The sequence below is a fragment of the Equus quagga genome, chromosome 1 (genome assembly GCF_021613505.1).
Source record: "Equus quagga isolate Etosha38 chromosome 1, UCLA_HA_Equagga_1.0, whole genome shotgun sequence".
NCBI lineage: Eukaryota > Metazoa > Chordata > Mammalia > Perissodactyla > Equidae > Equus > Equus quagga.
This window is the reverse complement of record NC_060267.1, coordinates 64,772,831-64,790,032: the sequence shown is the minus strand read 5'-3', so window position 1 is coordinate 64,790,032 and position 17,202 is coordinate 64,772,831. Positions and strand designations below refer to the sequence as shown.

The following is a 17,202-nucleotide window of genomic DNA, read 5'->3' as shown; positions in this document are numbered from 1 at the left end:
GACCAATTTGAGTCTTTAAAACTGTGGCCACTGTACTTTGAACTCTTCTCTTGTCTTCTGGACTCATTGTCAGTAATGAAAAATCTACTGTTTGAGCCCTCTTGGTTTGTAGGTAGTAATCTATTCTTTTCTAAGGTTCTACTGTTTCTTTATCTTTGTTGTGTTTTAGGTTGGGATGTGTTAGTGTAGGTTTGTTGTTATTTGTCCTGCTTGAGACTAGTGTGCTCCTTTACTCAAAAGACTCACTGTTTTTCTTCAGGTCTGGGAAGTACTGTTATTATTTCTATTACCTCCACCATTGTTTCTATTCTCTCCTTTTAAAAACTCTTTTTAGGGGCTGGCCCAGTGGCCCAGCGGTTAAGTTCACACGTTCCACTTCGGCAGCCCAGGGATCGCCAGTTCAGATCCCAAGTGCATACCTGTGCACTGCTTGTCAAGCCATGCTGTGGCAGGCATCCCACATATAAAGTAGAGGAAGATGGGTATGGATGCTACTCAGGGCCAGTCTTCCTCAGCAAAAAGAGGAGGATTGGCAGCAGATGTTAGCTCAGGGCTTATCTTCCTCAAAAAAAAATAATAATTAAAAAACAATAATAAAAACTTTTTAAACAGGGAGCTTCTCATTCTGTCCTCTATCTTTTAACATCTTCCACTTTACTAATTCTCTTATTTAACCCTTCTATTAAGTTTTTATCAGTTGTTTTCTTTTCTTTGATCTATTTTGCGTTTTTATTTGGCTCTTTGTCATTCTTCCTTGTTCTCGATTTATGGTGTTGCTTTAAAGCTCCTGTCAGTTTGTTCTGCACGTTCCTTTTTTCTCTGGTGTAGGAGTTCTCCCTTATTTTGGGGAGCAGGTGGAACTCAGGAGATTGTTATTCACGGGGTTGAAGAGACTCGTGTTTTGGGCTGTGTACCTGTACTCTTGAGTGCATCTTTTATGAGAGTTCTGTGTAGACCTCGCTATGGGACAGCGAGGTCACATTTGCATTTTCCTGGCTTCCAGCTCTATGCAGGGAGCCCAGTTCTAGCTTCCTCTCTCCCACACCTGGGGCCTGAAGCCTCAGCTTCTAACACTGTTAGCTCATGAAAACCCAGTCCTAAAATCCTACATCCAGTTCTCTACGCCTGTTGGGAATCTTTATATGACTTCTGTCTGTTTCTGGCACCTAGAGGTTTCACCCACTCTGGCTTTTGACCTTGGCTCTGTATCTTTTTAAAAATTATTTTATCTGTATTTCTCTGTGTTTGGAGTAGAAGGCGAGGTTGGTATTATCTGATCGGAATATATCAGAAGTTTACAGAGTTAGCTGAACTGACACTTGTATGCAAGATGTTGAACTTCCTTCAGTTTCTGTAGCGTGGTTTAGAACCACTGCTTTATCTCGAACTGAAACCTCAGCTTCGTTGGTCCCAGTTATGTCCTTTGAACACTTTATAGAATGAGCAAAATTATTCTTGTACGTGACAACTCTTAGAAAACCCTAAGAATGGCTGTTCATATGCTCTTTCTCCCATCACTTGTGGTACCCAGGTCTCTTGTATTTCTCTTTGGCTTGACAGTTTTCTTTAATTGTGGTGTGTGAAGGTGGAATCCTGAACTTTACTCATCTATTCACTGGACTTCTATTTGGTGTGATGTAGAATCCATAAGTCCTTTTAGCACAGTATTGATCAGCAATTATTTGAAATCCAGTCAAGTTAAAGTAGAAAATGAATATATTGCACCTTTACAGGAGTAACTTATAAAACCCAAGGGCTAGGTATTGTAGCAGTAGGAGTTTGAAACCCAGCAGGAAGCAAAGTAGCTTTCTGTATTTTTTCGTTTTTCTTCTGGATTGTATAGGCTATCTGTGAGCCTTTGCCTCCTTATTAGCAATGTCTACGGTCTTGGCTTTCTCTTTTTTCCTTGCACATGGCTATCCTAGCCTGGCTTTGCGTGAGTCAACAGGCTGAATAAAGTCTCTTCAAAGAAGAGGATCTAGTTGGCTTAGAATGGACTCAGTGTCCACCTTTGATGCAATTGCTGTATGTGAAGTTGAGGAGGCTGGTCAGACGGTGAACGGGCCGCTCCTTCTGCATCTGGAAGTAGTCAGGTTCTCTTAGAAAGATTGGGGGCCTGGCGGGATTACACAGTCCTGGTACAGAAACTGTGACAGACTAAGGTCAGAGCCATTAGCAGCCAGTGGCCTCTTCCTCTAAACAGATATTGCTCTATTAACACTGTTCTAGAATGTGGTTAGTGTAGCTACCAGTCGCCTCACCTCTATCATAAAACAGTTTTGTTCCTGCTCTATAAAGACACCAAGAGAATGATGTTGAGTGAAATTTGGCTTTATCGTCTCTGGCCTTCTGTGACTAGTAGTGCAGCAGTAGTCCCCTTACTTGCTACTTTCTGAATCCTTTTTGGTTCCTTTGAGTCCATCTTCTCTGTAAATCTGCCCTGTTCTAAAACATTAAAGAGGCTCAGAATTCAGGTCCTAGGTGAAGCTACTTTAGACCTTTATGAAGTTCTTTTCTTCCCTTTTTCCTAGTGGGATACTCTTTTCCTTTTTGGTGTTATGTAAGACAGTTGAATAAGGTTCAGTGCTAGGTAACAGTATGCATGTTCATTCTGTTCTCTGGCTAGTTCTCTGTTATATATGATCACTAGGGCTTCAAGAATGTCTTCAATGTTAAGCCTGGGACAGTGCTGGTTGCTAGGCTTCCTGGAACCCTTTAAATAGCGAGGAGCAGCTAATTCTTCACTGAATTTGCTTATTTAGCTCTGATGAAACCCAGTTCTTATTTTTATCTTATTTTTGGGTTATGGGGTTTTAATCAGAACACCGTGTTTCTTAAAAGGACATTTTCAGTTTTGGGAAGTGTGGAAAGGGCACTTTTCCCCTGTGTGTGTTGGCTCACTGATGCATTTCTGTCTCTCTTATTCTAGGGACAAGCTCTGGGGGGTCTGTGTCTCCGTCCTGGCTCTCCTGCCTCGAGTCCTCAGGTTGATGCTGCACAGCCTGCGGGTGAACAGAGCTGGGCCTGAGGAGCTCCCTGTTGTGGGCCAGCTGCTTCGCCTGCTGCTTCAGCACGCACCCCTCAGGACTCACATGTTGACCAATGCCATCCTGGTGCAGCAGATCATCAAGAATATCATGGTAAGAAGCATGGACAAGGGCTCTATACTGTCAATACTAGAAAGGATTCATGGACAAGGCATGGGGGGTGCTCTTGGGGAGCCAGGCTTTCTGTGCATTTCCTGATTCCTGGAATTAAGCTCAGTATGGTGACTTCCCAGGACTTCCTCTGCAGTCTAGTACCTGTCACTTAGCCAGGGCAATGTCTTTGATCTAAGAATCTAAGAAAAGCCTTAAAATACTGAAACTGAATTAAGGTGGCAGGCAGCTCGTTGGGAAAGGTACAGGCATCAGAGTTATTCCTGCCTGGCTTCTGGTACAGACTTGATTAACTGTGATAGTTTGGCAAGGTTTTTTAAAAACCTACTTAAGCTGCCTTTCCTAGCTGTAGAAATGGAAATAATAGAAATTTCCTTGGGTTTTGGTGACCGTTAAATGAGATAATCCAAATAATGTTTTTAGTATAGCTAACATTTATTAAGTGCTCACCAAATGCTAGCTGTCATTAGGGAAATTATTTGGCAGTAATAAATTTTAGGTCAATCTCTAGTCACTTAGTTCACCGGAGAGTAAGAAGAAGTTGGAAGAAGGAAGTCACAGCTTCAGCTTTGTCTAGAGCTTGGTTCTCTGTGTTGTGGAGGCAGCTCTGTTATCTAGGATTCCTTTTGGTGTTTTTGGTTTTGGAGAGTTAGAGGGTTTTTTGTATAGGTATTTGATTGGGGGGTTTATTAATTGTTATATATAATAATAATTCAGAAATAGTAGAAGGGAAGAAAAGTCAAGAATTTGGATTATTCTGAGGTTAGAGAATCAGCTCACCTCCATAAGGAAGAGAATGACAGGACTTGTCAGGCGGCTCTGTGGAAGTATTCTCAGTTGATTTGAGTGCAGAGAGCGAGAGACTAGAATGCCAAGGGGGGGGAGTCTGGAGCGTAGGATTGTTGATGGTGAAATTTCATTAGTCTCTAGCATGTATGGGAGGGCACAGACCAAACGAGAAACCGGTAGTACTTGTACTTGAGGTCGTAACTAGGAATTTTCGCTGCCTGTGGTAATGCCCAGTTAATAGATCCCCTTTTCCAGTAAGATTTCCTGTGGTGACTTACAGATGAGGATACTGTTCGTTTGGGTGTGAAGAATACGGTGAGGAGCACAGCGGTTCGGGTGCAGTTGTCACATTGCTGTTGTTTTCTCTGCAGACGCTGAAGAGCGGGGGCATTCAGGAGCAGTGGCTCTCAGACTTACACTATTGCTTCAGCGTGTGCGTCACCGGGCACCCCCAGGGGCCCAGCGCCTTGAGCGCGGTGTATTGAAGTAGCACCGTGGCGCCTCCTGTCGGAAGTTGTTTATCCACATCTATCTAATTTTGAAGAGAGACTGATGTACTAAATGTTTGTCATTAAAGCTCAACTTTTAAAGAAGTTGTTTGTGAACCTTCCTTTGCACTAAGGTAGGAAAATAACGCAGGCTGGCTTCCTGGCCTCGCATGTGGTGCCTGGTTACAGGTGGTAGAGTATTTTGTATTTCATAGGAACTGAATATTTACAAAATACAGATTGATGATATGGTATCTTCTGTTATTTACTAAGAAATTAGCTGACGCGTTGTGATCCCATCTCGGCAAACCTCATTCTTTGTTCTCAGCTCCAGGTCGTGCATACAGCAGCAGAAACCAGTTTTTTCTTTTGTTTTGTTTGGGAGCTGTTCCCTTCTCCATCATGACATTCAGCTTCTCACTGCGGCTGGAGCTCTGTTGTTCACGGAGGTGTTCCGGCCTCCGGGCAGGGGCAGGAGCTGCAGACAGTCCGCGCTTGTTTGGGACTTTCCTTTACCTAACAGCGCTTGTCTGATCTAGGTAACTCTGCTGTCAATTGAGTTCTACTAAGGAGCCGTTATAGTTCTTTAAAAATTGCCAACTATATATAGTGATTTATATGATATTTTCATAATTATGAAATAATTAGCAAACTAACAATCAAGGTAATTAAGTTAACACTTTATTGCTGTTTCCTATTTCTGTCAGGACAGGGTGGCAGTAATCTGAAGAAAATAGAAGCAGTCCTAGGAATATTTGTGAGCCTGATGTGTAACTCTTTATGCCTCCTGTCTGCATTCTTTCCTACAGCTTTGCCCTTAAAAGTGTGAAGAAGCCGACAACCACTGGATTTTAATTTAAACCAGGCATTCTTAGAGAGCTAGAATGTTTACAGGTAGCACAGTTTCTCCTGCCAATAGGGGGATGGCATTTTGACAAGATTGCTCACCTCTGCAGGTCAGACAGAAAATATAAGTGGAACGTTAAGGCCTGGACTGGAACCTTGTGCATGAATGGTCTGGTCTGTAAACCTGCCCGACTGATTCCTTAGTGCCCAATACTGCTGCTGGTGCTCAGTGACGAGAACACCATTCTGAGAGGACGAGGCAGCAACCTGTGGCCTTCAGAGGCCAACATGGGAACTGTAAATGTAAGGAATCAACAGTATACCTCTTATGGTCTTGCAGTTTCTAAAAGCAAAGGCTGGATTATGATTCTGGTCTAAAATTTAAAACTAATAATATTGGAATAACAGGATGCGGTATCTCTAAGGAAGTTTGTTGCATTAGATTCCAGAAAAGTAGTGAAACAAGGCAGCTACTGTAGGACAGGCTCCTCCTCATCTGATTCCAGTTCTTCACTGGAACCAAAACACCAGGCCAGCAGCAGCTGGCTGGCCGAAATCCCAACCCAGCAGCCTCTTTAGCACCTATGTTCTTAGTGTTACTTAGACTTTACCGTTAATTATAAATTCTTCTTTCCAGCTGTCGTGACTGAGGTGAAGGCAGACAGCTGGGCAGTTTTGCACAGGCATAGTTTCCCCTGGTCCTTGAGCTCAGGCTAAGAGAATTTACAAAACAGTGCTGTGTGAGAGCAGAAAGAAAACATTCTGACATTCTCTTTCAGTTGTTAACGCGTTTTCAGGCCAGTAAGGCTGCAGGCATGGGTATTAACGTTTTCCCAAGATGTCAGAGATAATGAGCGGAGAATTGGCACTCTGCACTAGCTATTCCAGCGCCCCTGGACACAGTCTTCCTCCGCAGGCGGTCGAAGCTTTTGTTTTGTTTTTTGATTGAATAGCTGATTGCAGGTTGTAAGAAAAATTCTTTGATCTTCCACTGTTCTCAGAGAGGTGTATGTACTGCAAGTTGCTCACTGTTAAAAACAAATACCAGATTGATATTCAGGTTATTAAAAGCAAATACCAGATCGATGTTCAGATTAAAAGCAAATACCAGATTGATGTTCACGATGTTGGCTGAAGGGAAGAGTTCATTGGTGGTGAGAAAAAAGGGTTTAGGTTTGGACTATCTGTGGGGCTAAATAAAGTGATGGGCAGTTTATTGTAGCAACTGGATGACGTATCAGCCTTGCATTTTCCATCATCTCAGAGATACATGACATCTCTTCAAGGAAGAACCTTGACTTGGGGGGGGGCCTGCTTGAGGAGCTGGAAGTGAGACGTGGGTCTTCAGTCTGCCTGGAATAACTAGTATGGTGTCTCTCTCTGACATAACACAGCGCAAACCTACATACACACGTACCTATCTCTTAACTTTCCATGTGCCACACACTTGGCCATATAGTCCTTTCTAGAAAATAGGTTCCTTTGCAAACTATGCAGATGATAGACTGATGGGCATATTAAACTTGACATGGATTTTTTTAGGCCTTTTCATGACTTTGAAATTACAAACTTATAGAATGCCACAGTTGGGAAACATTAGTGGTGCACTCAGCCCTCTCATTTCACAAATGAGGACACTGGGGCCCGAATGGTTGAGACCTTGCTGAGGCCGTACTGCCATGTGTTGCTTCAGACTATGGAGCAAAGACACAAACATGAAAGGTGAGTTGCTTAAAAACTTAGAAACATTTGTCTTACTTTTTTCTCCAGGTTTTATTACTGTTACTTCAATAAAGTTATTTTAAGGTGAACTACTGTTTGGAACTCTGGCGTGTTTTTTGCTGTCTGTACTGTATCAAGTGTTGAGTTGCCTGCATATCCTTCTGTAGGTGGGCAGGAATATCCTGTGTTCATACCAGGGGGTACTGTTACTAGCAATCACTTAAGCCATGGTTATTCCATTCATTGGAATGGATTTTTTTTCACTCAAGATGACTATTTACATACATCAAATTCTTTGAAAGATCGTCTTGTACATTTTTGCTCCTCTCGTAAGAGGTAAAGGCACTACTGAAGTCTCCCCCGAGGTGGAGGCTGGGAGCAAGAAGCTCTCATCAAATATTTGAGCGCCTTCCATGTGCCAGACTTCCTAAAGCTAAACAGAACAGTGAGCAAATGAGAAGATCCTTACCCCATGGAATTCTCAAAGCAAAAAATGAACTGACGTATCTGCAAGGTGAAGACCAAAATTAATGACTTCTCCTTTTTGGTTCATTTGGACACCTGTGATTCCACATTGCAGAAACTTGTATCTATGTCCACGTGCTCATTTCATGTTTTCCATATAAAACTTACAGGCAGCTAACTAGCTAGCAGCTCTGTCTGACCATTAGCCACCTTAACTTACTAATGGTGAATGTGGGTGGATGGGTCTAATAAAACATTGTGTTCCCCCAAGTTTAGGCTTAGGAAATGATTCTCTTCAGTCCTTGTCCATTTTCAAACCAATTAGAATTATTTGTGTCAGACAAACAAGCTGTTCATGTGAAATCATAAGAAACCATTAAGTATTTCTTTGAATTTGTTTATTCTGTTCTCATTTTATGCTGCTAAACACCCTCACTTTTAAAGATTTCTGATTGTCTCGAGAAAAATCCAGGACTAAGTGAAAAATGCTCTGATTATCTAATTTATTTAATTATTTAAGTACTACTCTGATAGTTATATATGACAGTTGTGTTTTTGAAACATCTTCAATTCACTCAAGTATAATGAGAATTTTTTTTTTTTAATATAGAACTATGGGCCTTGATGTTTTTGAAAGTTTCTAACCACCCCACCCACGACTCCCTGGTCAGCTTGGCTGTGTTACATGAAGTGCCCAACTCTTATCAAAGATTTGGCAGTAATTACCCCGTCCCACCACCTCCAGGTTTTCCCCCCATCAAAAAGTAAATGAATGTTAAAGTTCGTGCTGACAGTCATTGTTCACCTTCCCAGCTGCACTCTGTTCCTGCAGGATGACTGTGGATCAGGGAGGGTGAGGGAGTGTGTTGCCATAGCCACCCACGAGCAACCCTGGACCTGGCATTAACTGTTGACAGCACTGAACTTATCACCCAAATTTAATGCTGGTGTGAATGAAGGGGCTCTGAGTAAAACACTCTTGTCTTGTGGCTGAAAAGAAAGTTCCCTGAGCTGCTCTTGGATGAGTGAAAATGTGCACAGCTGAGCCTGAGCTGAACATGCTATTAAATATTACACATCTTTATGGAGTAGGTCCTAAAAGGCAAAAGCCAGAATTTGTGGTAAAGGACTTCTTGTCATCTTTGGGAAGGAACTGGAGGATCCTAATGTGAAACCAAAATGAAACAAGAATTCCCAAGGTATTACTTTGAAGAACGATAGCATTATCATTTCTCCCTTCCTTTATGTGAACAAGTTTCTACTGGAGGTAATGTTAGCTTTTATTTGGAAAATAACTTGCCCCTTATAGAGACAGATGTTGACTGCAGTAACAACTCCATGAAACAGGGATGAAACCCATGCCTAGTGGAAATCAAAATGACCTTTGGGAACCCCTGGCCATCTCTGTTCTAACGTTTTTTTTTGCCAGTGTAGTGGTTTGCCTTACCCGAGTTGAGACGCAGCACAGAATGGGCTTTTGAAGATCTTGTGGGATGATGTACTTTCCCTTCTTGAGAACAACCTGCAATCAACCAACAATAATCATGTATCTCTGACCATGAGAGCTGTGGCCTGACCAGGTTCTGAATTCTTTGTTGAGGTGAAGGCTTGAGGCTTCAGGTGTCTGCCAAGATAAATTAGGCATGGTATGGAAATACCATGTAGACCCAGGGTCAACTCCTGAGATTTTCCTGCCTGTTCACAGATTTGTTTCTAAAGGTGCCTCAGCTCAACTTTTTTCTGTTGGGGAGCCAGCCAGACTTGTTGCCTGCTGACTTTATTTGGATGGGCTCTTTCCAGAGGTGAAAATATTTCAATTTGTAGCAGTTCATCTGCTAAACATGTATTTACTGCGGTGCTTGGTCTGGGGCATTCCCACAGATGGACAACCCTGTACTGTCTTAGCATAGGAAAGGTCAAAGTGAGGCAGGCAAGGTTGGTCTGTGCCTGGATTCCTCCAAGTGGACAATGTAAGGGGAAGAACCAAGCAATGGCCTGGAGAGATGGTGAGGCTTTCAGTCATGGAGCCCAGCAGAGAAGCTCTTTGTTGTGATGCCAGAATGTCTTATGAAACCAATTCTGACCCAGAATTGCTGGGAGGGAGGCACTCAATGTGGTGCTGAGGATTCTCTTGGTGCCTGGAGGTATAATAAAGTTCCTACCTGAATGGACGTTTGCCCAATGTAATTAAATCCCATTCCAGATTATGACATGACACTCTCTGGGGGTGCTAATTGTAAACTACAAAGTGCCCAGAAGGATAGTTACCATAGATTTGCTTGAGCACAGAGTGCCTGGTGGACTTTGTGCCCGAGATGCCCTTGGATGGACTCTTGGTGGTCCTGCTTACTGCGATAATCTTTGGGGGTTTTACTTGCAGTTCCTTCCTCCAGACCTGGAGGAGCAATACCATGCACTCTTGGTTCCATCTGTCCATATCTCTGGCTCCAAGCTGCTTCATATGCAGAAGGTGGGACAGGTGCTTCCTGAGCTGATAGCTGGCAGGGTCAGAGGAGGGAAGAGGCTTTAAGATCATAGTACTAAGAAAACTGAATTTCCTTAAGGTTCTTAGAAGCTTTAGGAATGTATTTGCTGAACTCTTGGGAGACCAGTCAAGGTCCCATTCATAATTTCAGTGGTAGTATGTTGAATTCTTTTTCCATCAAACATTTCCTGAACGAGGAATAAGATGAGTCCCTGCCCTCAAGGTGGGACAGGCCAATGTGTAAACAAATAAATGCCATGTGAGAAGCACTATGTGAGAGTGAGGAGCTAGATAGCATGAGACACATGTGGGACTGATAATTTGTGGTGGTTTGGTAAGGCTTTTACAAGGCTGATGTTTGTGCTGGGTTTTAAAGGATGAGTAGGAGCTTACCAGGCAGAGAAGGGCATTCTAGGCAGAATTGGCATGAGCAGAGGTGTGGGTATTTGTGCAGGAAAGTCACTAACGAGATTTGTGTGAAGCACTGTCTATCTGGTGAGAGAAGGAGGATGGACGGCTGAGCCACACTGTGAAAGGAGCCGACATTTATTTAGGGTCTGTTGCACACCAGGCACTTTCCCTATGATTAAACCTGAAAATAAATCTGTGAGGCAAACGTTATGAGTCTGAGTCTGAGATAAAGGCTGAGTAGAGGTGATGTCACCAAGATGGCCATACCCTACACTCAACAATGGATAGATCATCCAGACAGAATCAATAAGGAAACAGTGGATTTGAACAACACTATAGACCAAATGGACCTAACAGACACATACAGAACATTCCATCTGAAAACAGCAGAAGACACATTCTTCTCAAGTGCATATGGAACATTTCTAGGATAGACCATATATTAGGCCACAAACAAGTCTTAGCAAATTCAAGAAGACTGAAATCATACCAAGTATCTTCTCTGACCATAATGGTATGAAACTAGAAATCAGTAACAGAAGGAAAACTGTAAGATTCATGAATACATGGAAACTAAACAACACTCTCCTGAACAAACAGTGGATCAAAGAAGAAATTAAAGGAGAAATAAAAAAAATATTTTGAGACAAATGAAAGTGGAAACACAGCATACCAAGACTTGGGATGCAGCAAAAGCAATTCTAAGAGGGAAGTTCATAGCAAAAAAGCCTACATTAAGAAACAAGATCTCAAACAACCTAACTGTATGCCTTAAGAACAAACCGAGCCCAAAGTTAGCAGAAGGAAGGAAATAGTAAAGATTAGAGCAGAAATAAATAAAATAGAGAACAGGAAAACAACAGAAAAGATTAACAAAACTAAGAGTTGATTCTTTAAAAACAAAATTGATAAACCATTAGCTAGACTAACGGGGAAAAAAGAGGATTTAAATCAACAAAATTATAAATGAAAAAGACATTACAACTGATACTACAAAAATACAAAGGGCCATAAGAGGCTACTGTGAACAACTATATGCCAACAAACTGGACAACCTACAAGAAATGGAAAAATTCTTAGACACATACAGCCAACCAAGACTGAATTAAGAAGAAACAGAAAATCTGAACAGACCAATAACGAGTAAGGAGATTGAATCAGTGATAAAAACTGAAGAAAAGCCCAGGACCAGATGGCCTCACTGATAAATTTTACCAAATGTTTAAAAAAGAATTAATGCCATTCTCAAACTCTTCCAAAAATTTGAAGAAGAGGTAACACTCTCAAACTCACTTCACGAGGCCAGCATTATCCTGACATTAAAGCCAGAAAAGGATGCTACAAGAAAACTACAGGCCAATATGCCTGATGAATATAGATGCAAAAATTCTCATTAAGATACTAGCAAACCAAATTTAGCAGCACCTTAAAAGGATCATTCCCCATGATCAAGTGGAGTTTATCCCTGGGATGCAACCATGGTTCAACGTATGCAAATTTATCAATGTGATGTATCACATTAATAGAATAAAAGAAAAAAAAATCATATGATCATCTCAAAAAACTCAGAAAAGCCATATGACAAAATTAAACATCCGTTCATGATAAAAACCCTTCACAAATTAGGTATGGAAGGAACGTATCTCAACATAATAAAGGCCATATATGATAAGCCCATAGCCAACATCATACTCAATGGTGAAAGGTTGAAAACTTTTTCTCTAAGATCAGGAACAAGACAAGGTTGCTTTCTCTCACCACTTCTATTAACATAGTACTGGAAGTTCTAGCCAGAGCAATCAGTCAAGAAAAGGAAATAGAAGGCATCAGAATTGGAAAGGAAGAAGTAAAATTGTCTCTATTTGCAGATGACATGATTTTATATATAGAAAATCCTAAAGATGCCACAAAAAAATGGTTAGATCTAATCAACAAATTCAATAAAGTTGCAGGATACAAAATTAACTAACAAAAATCAGTAGTGTTTCTATACACTAACAACAAATTATCTGAAAAAAAATAAAATGATCCCATTTACAATAGCATCAAAAACAATAAAAGAGTTAGAAATAAATTTGACCATGGACGTGAAAAATCTCCACTGAAAACTATAAGACACTGATGAAAGACTGAAGAAGAAGCAAATAAATGGAAAGGTATCCCATGCTCACTGACTGCAAGAATTAATATTGTTAAGATGCCCATACTCTCTAAAGCCATCTATAAATGCAACGCAATCCCTGTCAAGATTCCAATGGCTTTTTAAAGTTTTTCACAGAGGTAGTACAAATAATCTTAAAATTATATGGAACTACAAAAGCCCCCAAATAGCCAAAGCAATCCTGAGAAAGAAGAACAAAGTGGGAGGCATCACACTTCTTAGTTTCAAGCTATATTATAAAGCTATAGTAATCAAACGGTATGGTACTGGCCTATAAACAGACATATAGCCCAATGGAACAGGATTGAGAGCCCAGAAATAAACCCATGAATATATGGTCAGTTAATATTTGACAAAGGAGCCAAGAATAGAGACTATCTTCAATAAACTCAATAAAGTGCTGGGAAAATTGGATATTTACATGTAAAAGAATGAAACTAGACCCCTATCTTACACCACTCACAAAAATTAACTCAAAATGGATTTCAGACTTAAATGTAAGACCAGATACCATAAAACTCCTAGAAGAAAACATAGGAAAAAAGCTCCTTGAGGTGGGTCTTGGCAATGATTTTTTGGATATGACACCCAAGGCACAAGTAGCAAAATAAAAAGCAAGTGACACTATGTCAAACTAAAAAGTTTCTGCACAGCAAAAGATATGATCAACAAAATAAAAAGACAACCTATGGAATCGGAAAAAATATTTTCAAATCATATATCTGATAAGGGGTTAATATCCAAAAATATATAAAGGATTCCTATAACTAGATAGCAAAAAACCAAATAATTAATAAGAAAATGAGCAAAGGACCTAAATAGACTTTTTCTCAAGGAAAGTATATGAATGGCCAATAGGCATACGAAAAGGTGCTCAAAATCACTAATCATCAGGGAAATGCAAATCAATTTAAATGAGATATCACCTTATACCTGTTAGAATGGCCATCACCAAAAAGAGAAGAGACAACAAATGCTGGCGAGGATGTAGAGAAAAAGGAACCCTTGTGCACTGTTGGTGGGATTGTAAATTGGTACAGCCACTATAGAAACAGTATGGAGGTTCCTCAGAAAATTAAAAATAGAACTAGGATCCAGCATTTCCACTTCTGGGTATATATCTGAAGGAAATGAAAACAATACCTCAAAGAGATATATGCATCCCCATGTTCATAGCAGCATTATTTACAACAGCCAGGACATGGAAACAACCTAAGTGTCCATCAATAGGTGAATGGATACAGAAGTTGTAATATATACATATATTACATTGTATCTATATATATACACACACATAATGGAATATTATTCAGCTACGAGAAAGAAGAAAATCCTGCCATTTGCCACAACATGGATGGACCTTGAGGGCATTATGTTAAGTAAAATAAATTAGACAGAGAGAAACATTTGTTTTGCTGTATTATCTCACTTATATGTGAAATCTTAAAAAACAGAAAAACAAACTCATAGAAAAGGAGATCAGATTTGTGGCTATCAGAGGCAGGGGTCGGCGGGGGGACAATTGAATGAAAGTGGTCAAAAAGTACAAACTTCCAGTTATAAGTAATGCGGATATAATGTATAACATGACGACTATAAGTTAACACTGCTTTATGACGTGATTAACGTTGTTAGAGGAAATCCTGAGAGTTCCATTACAAGGGAAAAAAACCCTTTTTTCCTTTTCTCTTTCTTGAAATCTGTGTGAGATGATGGATGTTAACTACTTATTGTGGCCATCATTTCACAATACATGTACGTCAAATCATTATGCGCTACATCTTAAACTCACACAGTGCCGTGTGTCAAGTATGTCTCAATAAACTCGAGGGAAAAGAAGGCTGAGTAACTTGCAGAAGGTCCCACAGCTAGAGCCAGGAGAGACCGACACTCAAACTTTGCTGTCTGGTCCCACAGCCAAACACTGCTGAGGTCTCTGGTCTGTCCTCTGTCTCGGCAGGGACCTGCAGAGGTTTTTAAGGATGCTGGCAAAGGTAAGCGCTGTGGTTTACTAAGATTGTTCTGCTGGAGGCTGAGCCTGCGGTGGGAGAGGCCAGCCCCCGGGGATGATGGCTCCGTCACATGTAGCGTCACTTGATGGCTATCCCCCAGGCACTCCCAAACTTCTGATTAAACACCCTGTGTCGGAGCCTCCCGAGGAAGGCTGCATCCAGCATTCCTGATCCGTGGCTAATGAACCGCCCCTGGCGAGCCCACAGGGCGCTGCAGGGGGCACCAGGCCCCATGCCGGATTTCACGTACACCAAACGGGCAATAACCTTCTTCCTCAGGCTCCTACAAGCTCTTGAAGTGCTTGGGGCAGCCCCTTGCTTCTGCCCTGAAGGGTTTTTCAGTCAAACTACACGATTCTTCCTTTCTTTTCCTGGAGAGTGAGAAACCATGGCATCCCTCTACTAGAATATGTACCACATTCCCAAAAAGCCAAGTGTAGAGAAGAGCTGGTGTTACGGGGCCATACTGCTCCATGGTTCAGTTTCTTGTGTTGGCGATGCCAAGTGCCTTCCCGCCCTCCGCTCCGCGGACAGCCCAGGCGTGGGCTGAAGCTGCACCCGCTTCCAGTGGGCGCCACTTCCACCGACTCAACTCTGCTGGGGACTAAGTCTGTGTCCGACGGTCCTGGCGGTCAGAGGAACCGCTTCCATTCTCCCCTTCTCGGGGGAGGACTGTTGAGAACCTCCCTGCCCGGCCGTCCCTTGCCGCCCTGGGCCCGGGCTCCTCCTGGTCCAGCCTGTCCCTGATTGTCCACCTCGGAACACGCGGGAGGCGGCTCCACGGGCTGCGGCAAAAAGGACATGTTTACACAGCAGCTTCTCGTGGCCACCGCCACCGTCCAGCCCAGCTTCGCTTGTCCAGCATCCAGTTTCAATCTTTAAAAGGCGCAAGTGTTGATTCGTAATAAAACTCACACTTTAAGACTAAGGTTCATTTTCTCCGGGCCCAAAGCTCAACCTGCTCACCCCATCCTCGCATATTTCCCTGCCAGCCTCTCTCCCTCCTCAACGTCTGCGTTTATGGGGGACTTATGGCCAAGTCCTGTTCCCCACCTCAACCCTCGGTGCTCCTTAGGTTTGGTGTCAAACACCACACACCATCCCAGAACTCTGGGCTCCTCTACGTAATATGGAAGATGTATGAGGCTATAACAGAATCAATAAAAGTGCTTTCACTGTCACCAGACGTGCATCTTCCCACAGTGTGCAGCTTCCCAGACGCCCTCCTCTGGGAGGCCACGTCCCGGGTCTCAGAATTGCACAATGGTGTAGCCAGGGGGCTGTGTAATTGCCTGCCCAGATGGGCGCACAGACTATGAGCCCACTGTTCTTGGGGGAATGACTGAAGGCTCATTTGCTGCTATGGACACTTACTGACAGGACCTGTCAGCTTCTGACGCTTCAAAGGAGTCAAAGAACAGTGTGACAGGAAGGCATGTCAGCCGGGGAGCAGCTGTGGGGCCTGGCGGGGTAGATCTCGCTGGCGTGTTTAGATCCCAGGTTCAGCTGAAATACTTCACAGAAAGTCCGTCTGGGATGGCGGCCAGTGCACGTCCTGGCGGAACTCCCCAAGGAGGGGAGCAGGACCATGCCCACCTGTGGCTTCAGAGCAGACCGTCTCAGCTCAGAGCCAGCGCTGCGCTCACCAGCTCTGCAGCCTTGGAAGGTTGCCCAACCTCTCTGTGCTTGTTCCCTCTCCTGTGGACTGGGGGTAAGAGGAGGACCTACCCCACAGGGTTACCGTGAGGATTCACTGAGTTAATACGTGTGACACTGCTTAGAACAGCGTCTGGCACAAGTGCCCAATAAATGCCAACTACTAGTGTTAACAATCATAACCCTCACCTGGACGAGAGCGAGCACCAGCCGGGCCCTGCTTCTGCAGCCTGCTCTGCGGCAGAGCGTGAGGCCCCCGGTCACCCCGACGGCAGACACCCGAGAGCGACAGGGAGGGCCCAGACCCAAGCGGGCAGCGCTTTGAGCGCTGGACCTGCACCAGCAGGACAAGTCATTCGTCCTTTGACACCGTTGGCTTGTCTGAAAAATGGGGACACTAATCCTGTCATGATGGCTTCGTGGTGTCCTTGGGACAGCAAAGGGGGTCAGGCAGGACACGACTGAAAATGGCCAAGAGCTTGGACGGGCATGAGAAGGCACCTCAGCAGAGGCTGCGCGGGCAGGAAGCCGGCCCCGGGGCCTCTCGCTGGGCCCTCTCGGCTCCTCTCCCTCTGCCAGCGTCAGTGTCTCTGCGGCCCTTCCATCTTCCGACCTGGGCGTTGGCGTGCGGCACACTTGCGCCCCCAGAGCTGCGCCTGCTTCCTCCCGGTCACCCTTCCTCTCTGCGGAGGGGAAGCCACAGGACGCCCACCTGTCAGGACGGGTCCAGCCCTCCCCCGGGCGCTGGTCTCACCGTAGCTGAATCTAGATCGAGGCCCCCCCGGGGCCTGCACCGTGACGGAGGTGATGTGCTACGTGCACACGTGCCGGAAAGGGCTCCTCGGCTCCTCCGTGATTAGTCCCAGAGGTATTTGTCTCAGTACTTCTGGAAGCCTCCACCCTCCTCCCAGCACCTACCCCACACTTTGAGCTTGGCAGATGCTCACATAGGTTTTTGTAATAAATTTCAGTCGCTCAGTCTGCTATATCCATGCCCTGGTTTAGGTAT

The 17,202-nt window shown here is 43.5% G+C and overlaps 2 protein-coding genes across 2 annotated transcripts in view; one reads left to right on the top strand and one right to left on the bottom strand.

The window, feature by feature from the left end:
- The window catches only part of TEX10 (testis expressed 10), a 56,342-nt gene extending 51,772 nt beyond the window's left edge, over positions 1 to 4,570 (top strand). The window contains exons 14-15 of the mRNA XM_046659548.1: positions 2,930 to 3,140; positions 4,319 to 4,570. Of these exons, the coding sequence (XP_046515504.1) occupies positions 2,930 to 3,140; positions 4,319 to 4,432 (325 nt within the window). The 3' untranslated portion in view covers positions 4,433 to 4,570. The remainder of the gene's footprint in view (positions 1 to 2,929; positions 3,141 to 4,318) is intronic.
- A 536-nt stretch (positions 4,571 to 5,106) lies between these two features.
- The window catches only part of INVS (inversin), a 142,427-nt gene continuing 130,331 nt past the window's right edge, over positions 5,107 to 17,202 (bottom strand). Inside the window, exons 15-17 of the mRNA XM_046659535.1 lie at positions 9,737 to 9,966; positions 8,916 to 8,990; positions 5,107 to 6,309 (exon numbers count right to left, since the gene is read on the bottom strand). Of these exons, the coding sequence (XP_046515491.1) occupies positions 6,161 to 6,309; positions 8,916 to 8,990; positions 9,737 to 9,966 (454 nt within the window). The 3' untranslated portion in view covers positions 5,107 to 6,160. The remainder of the gene's footprint in view (positions 6,310 to 8,915; positions 8,991 to 9,736; positions 9,967 to 17,202) is intronic.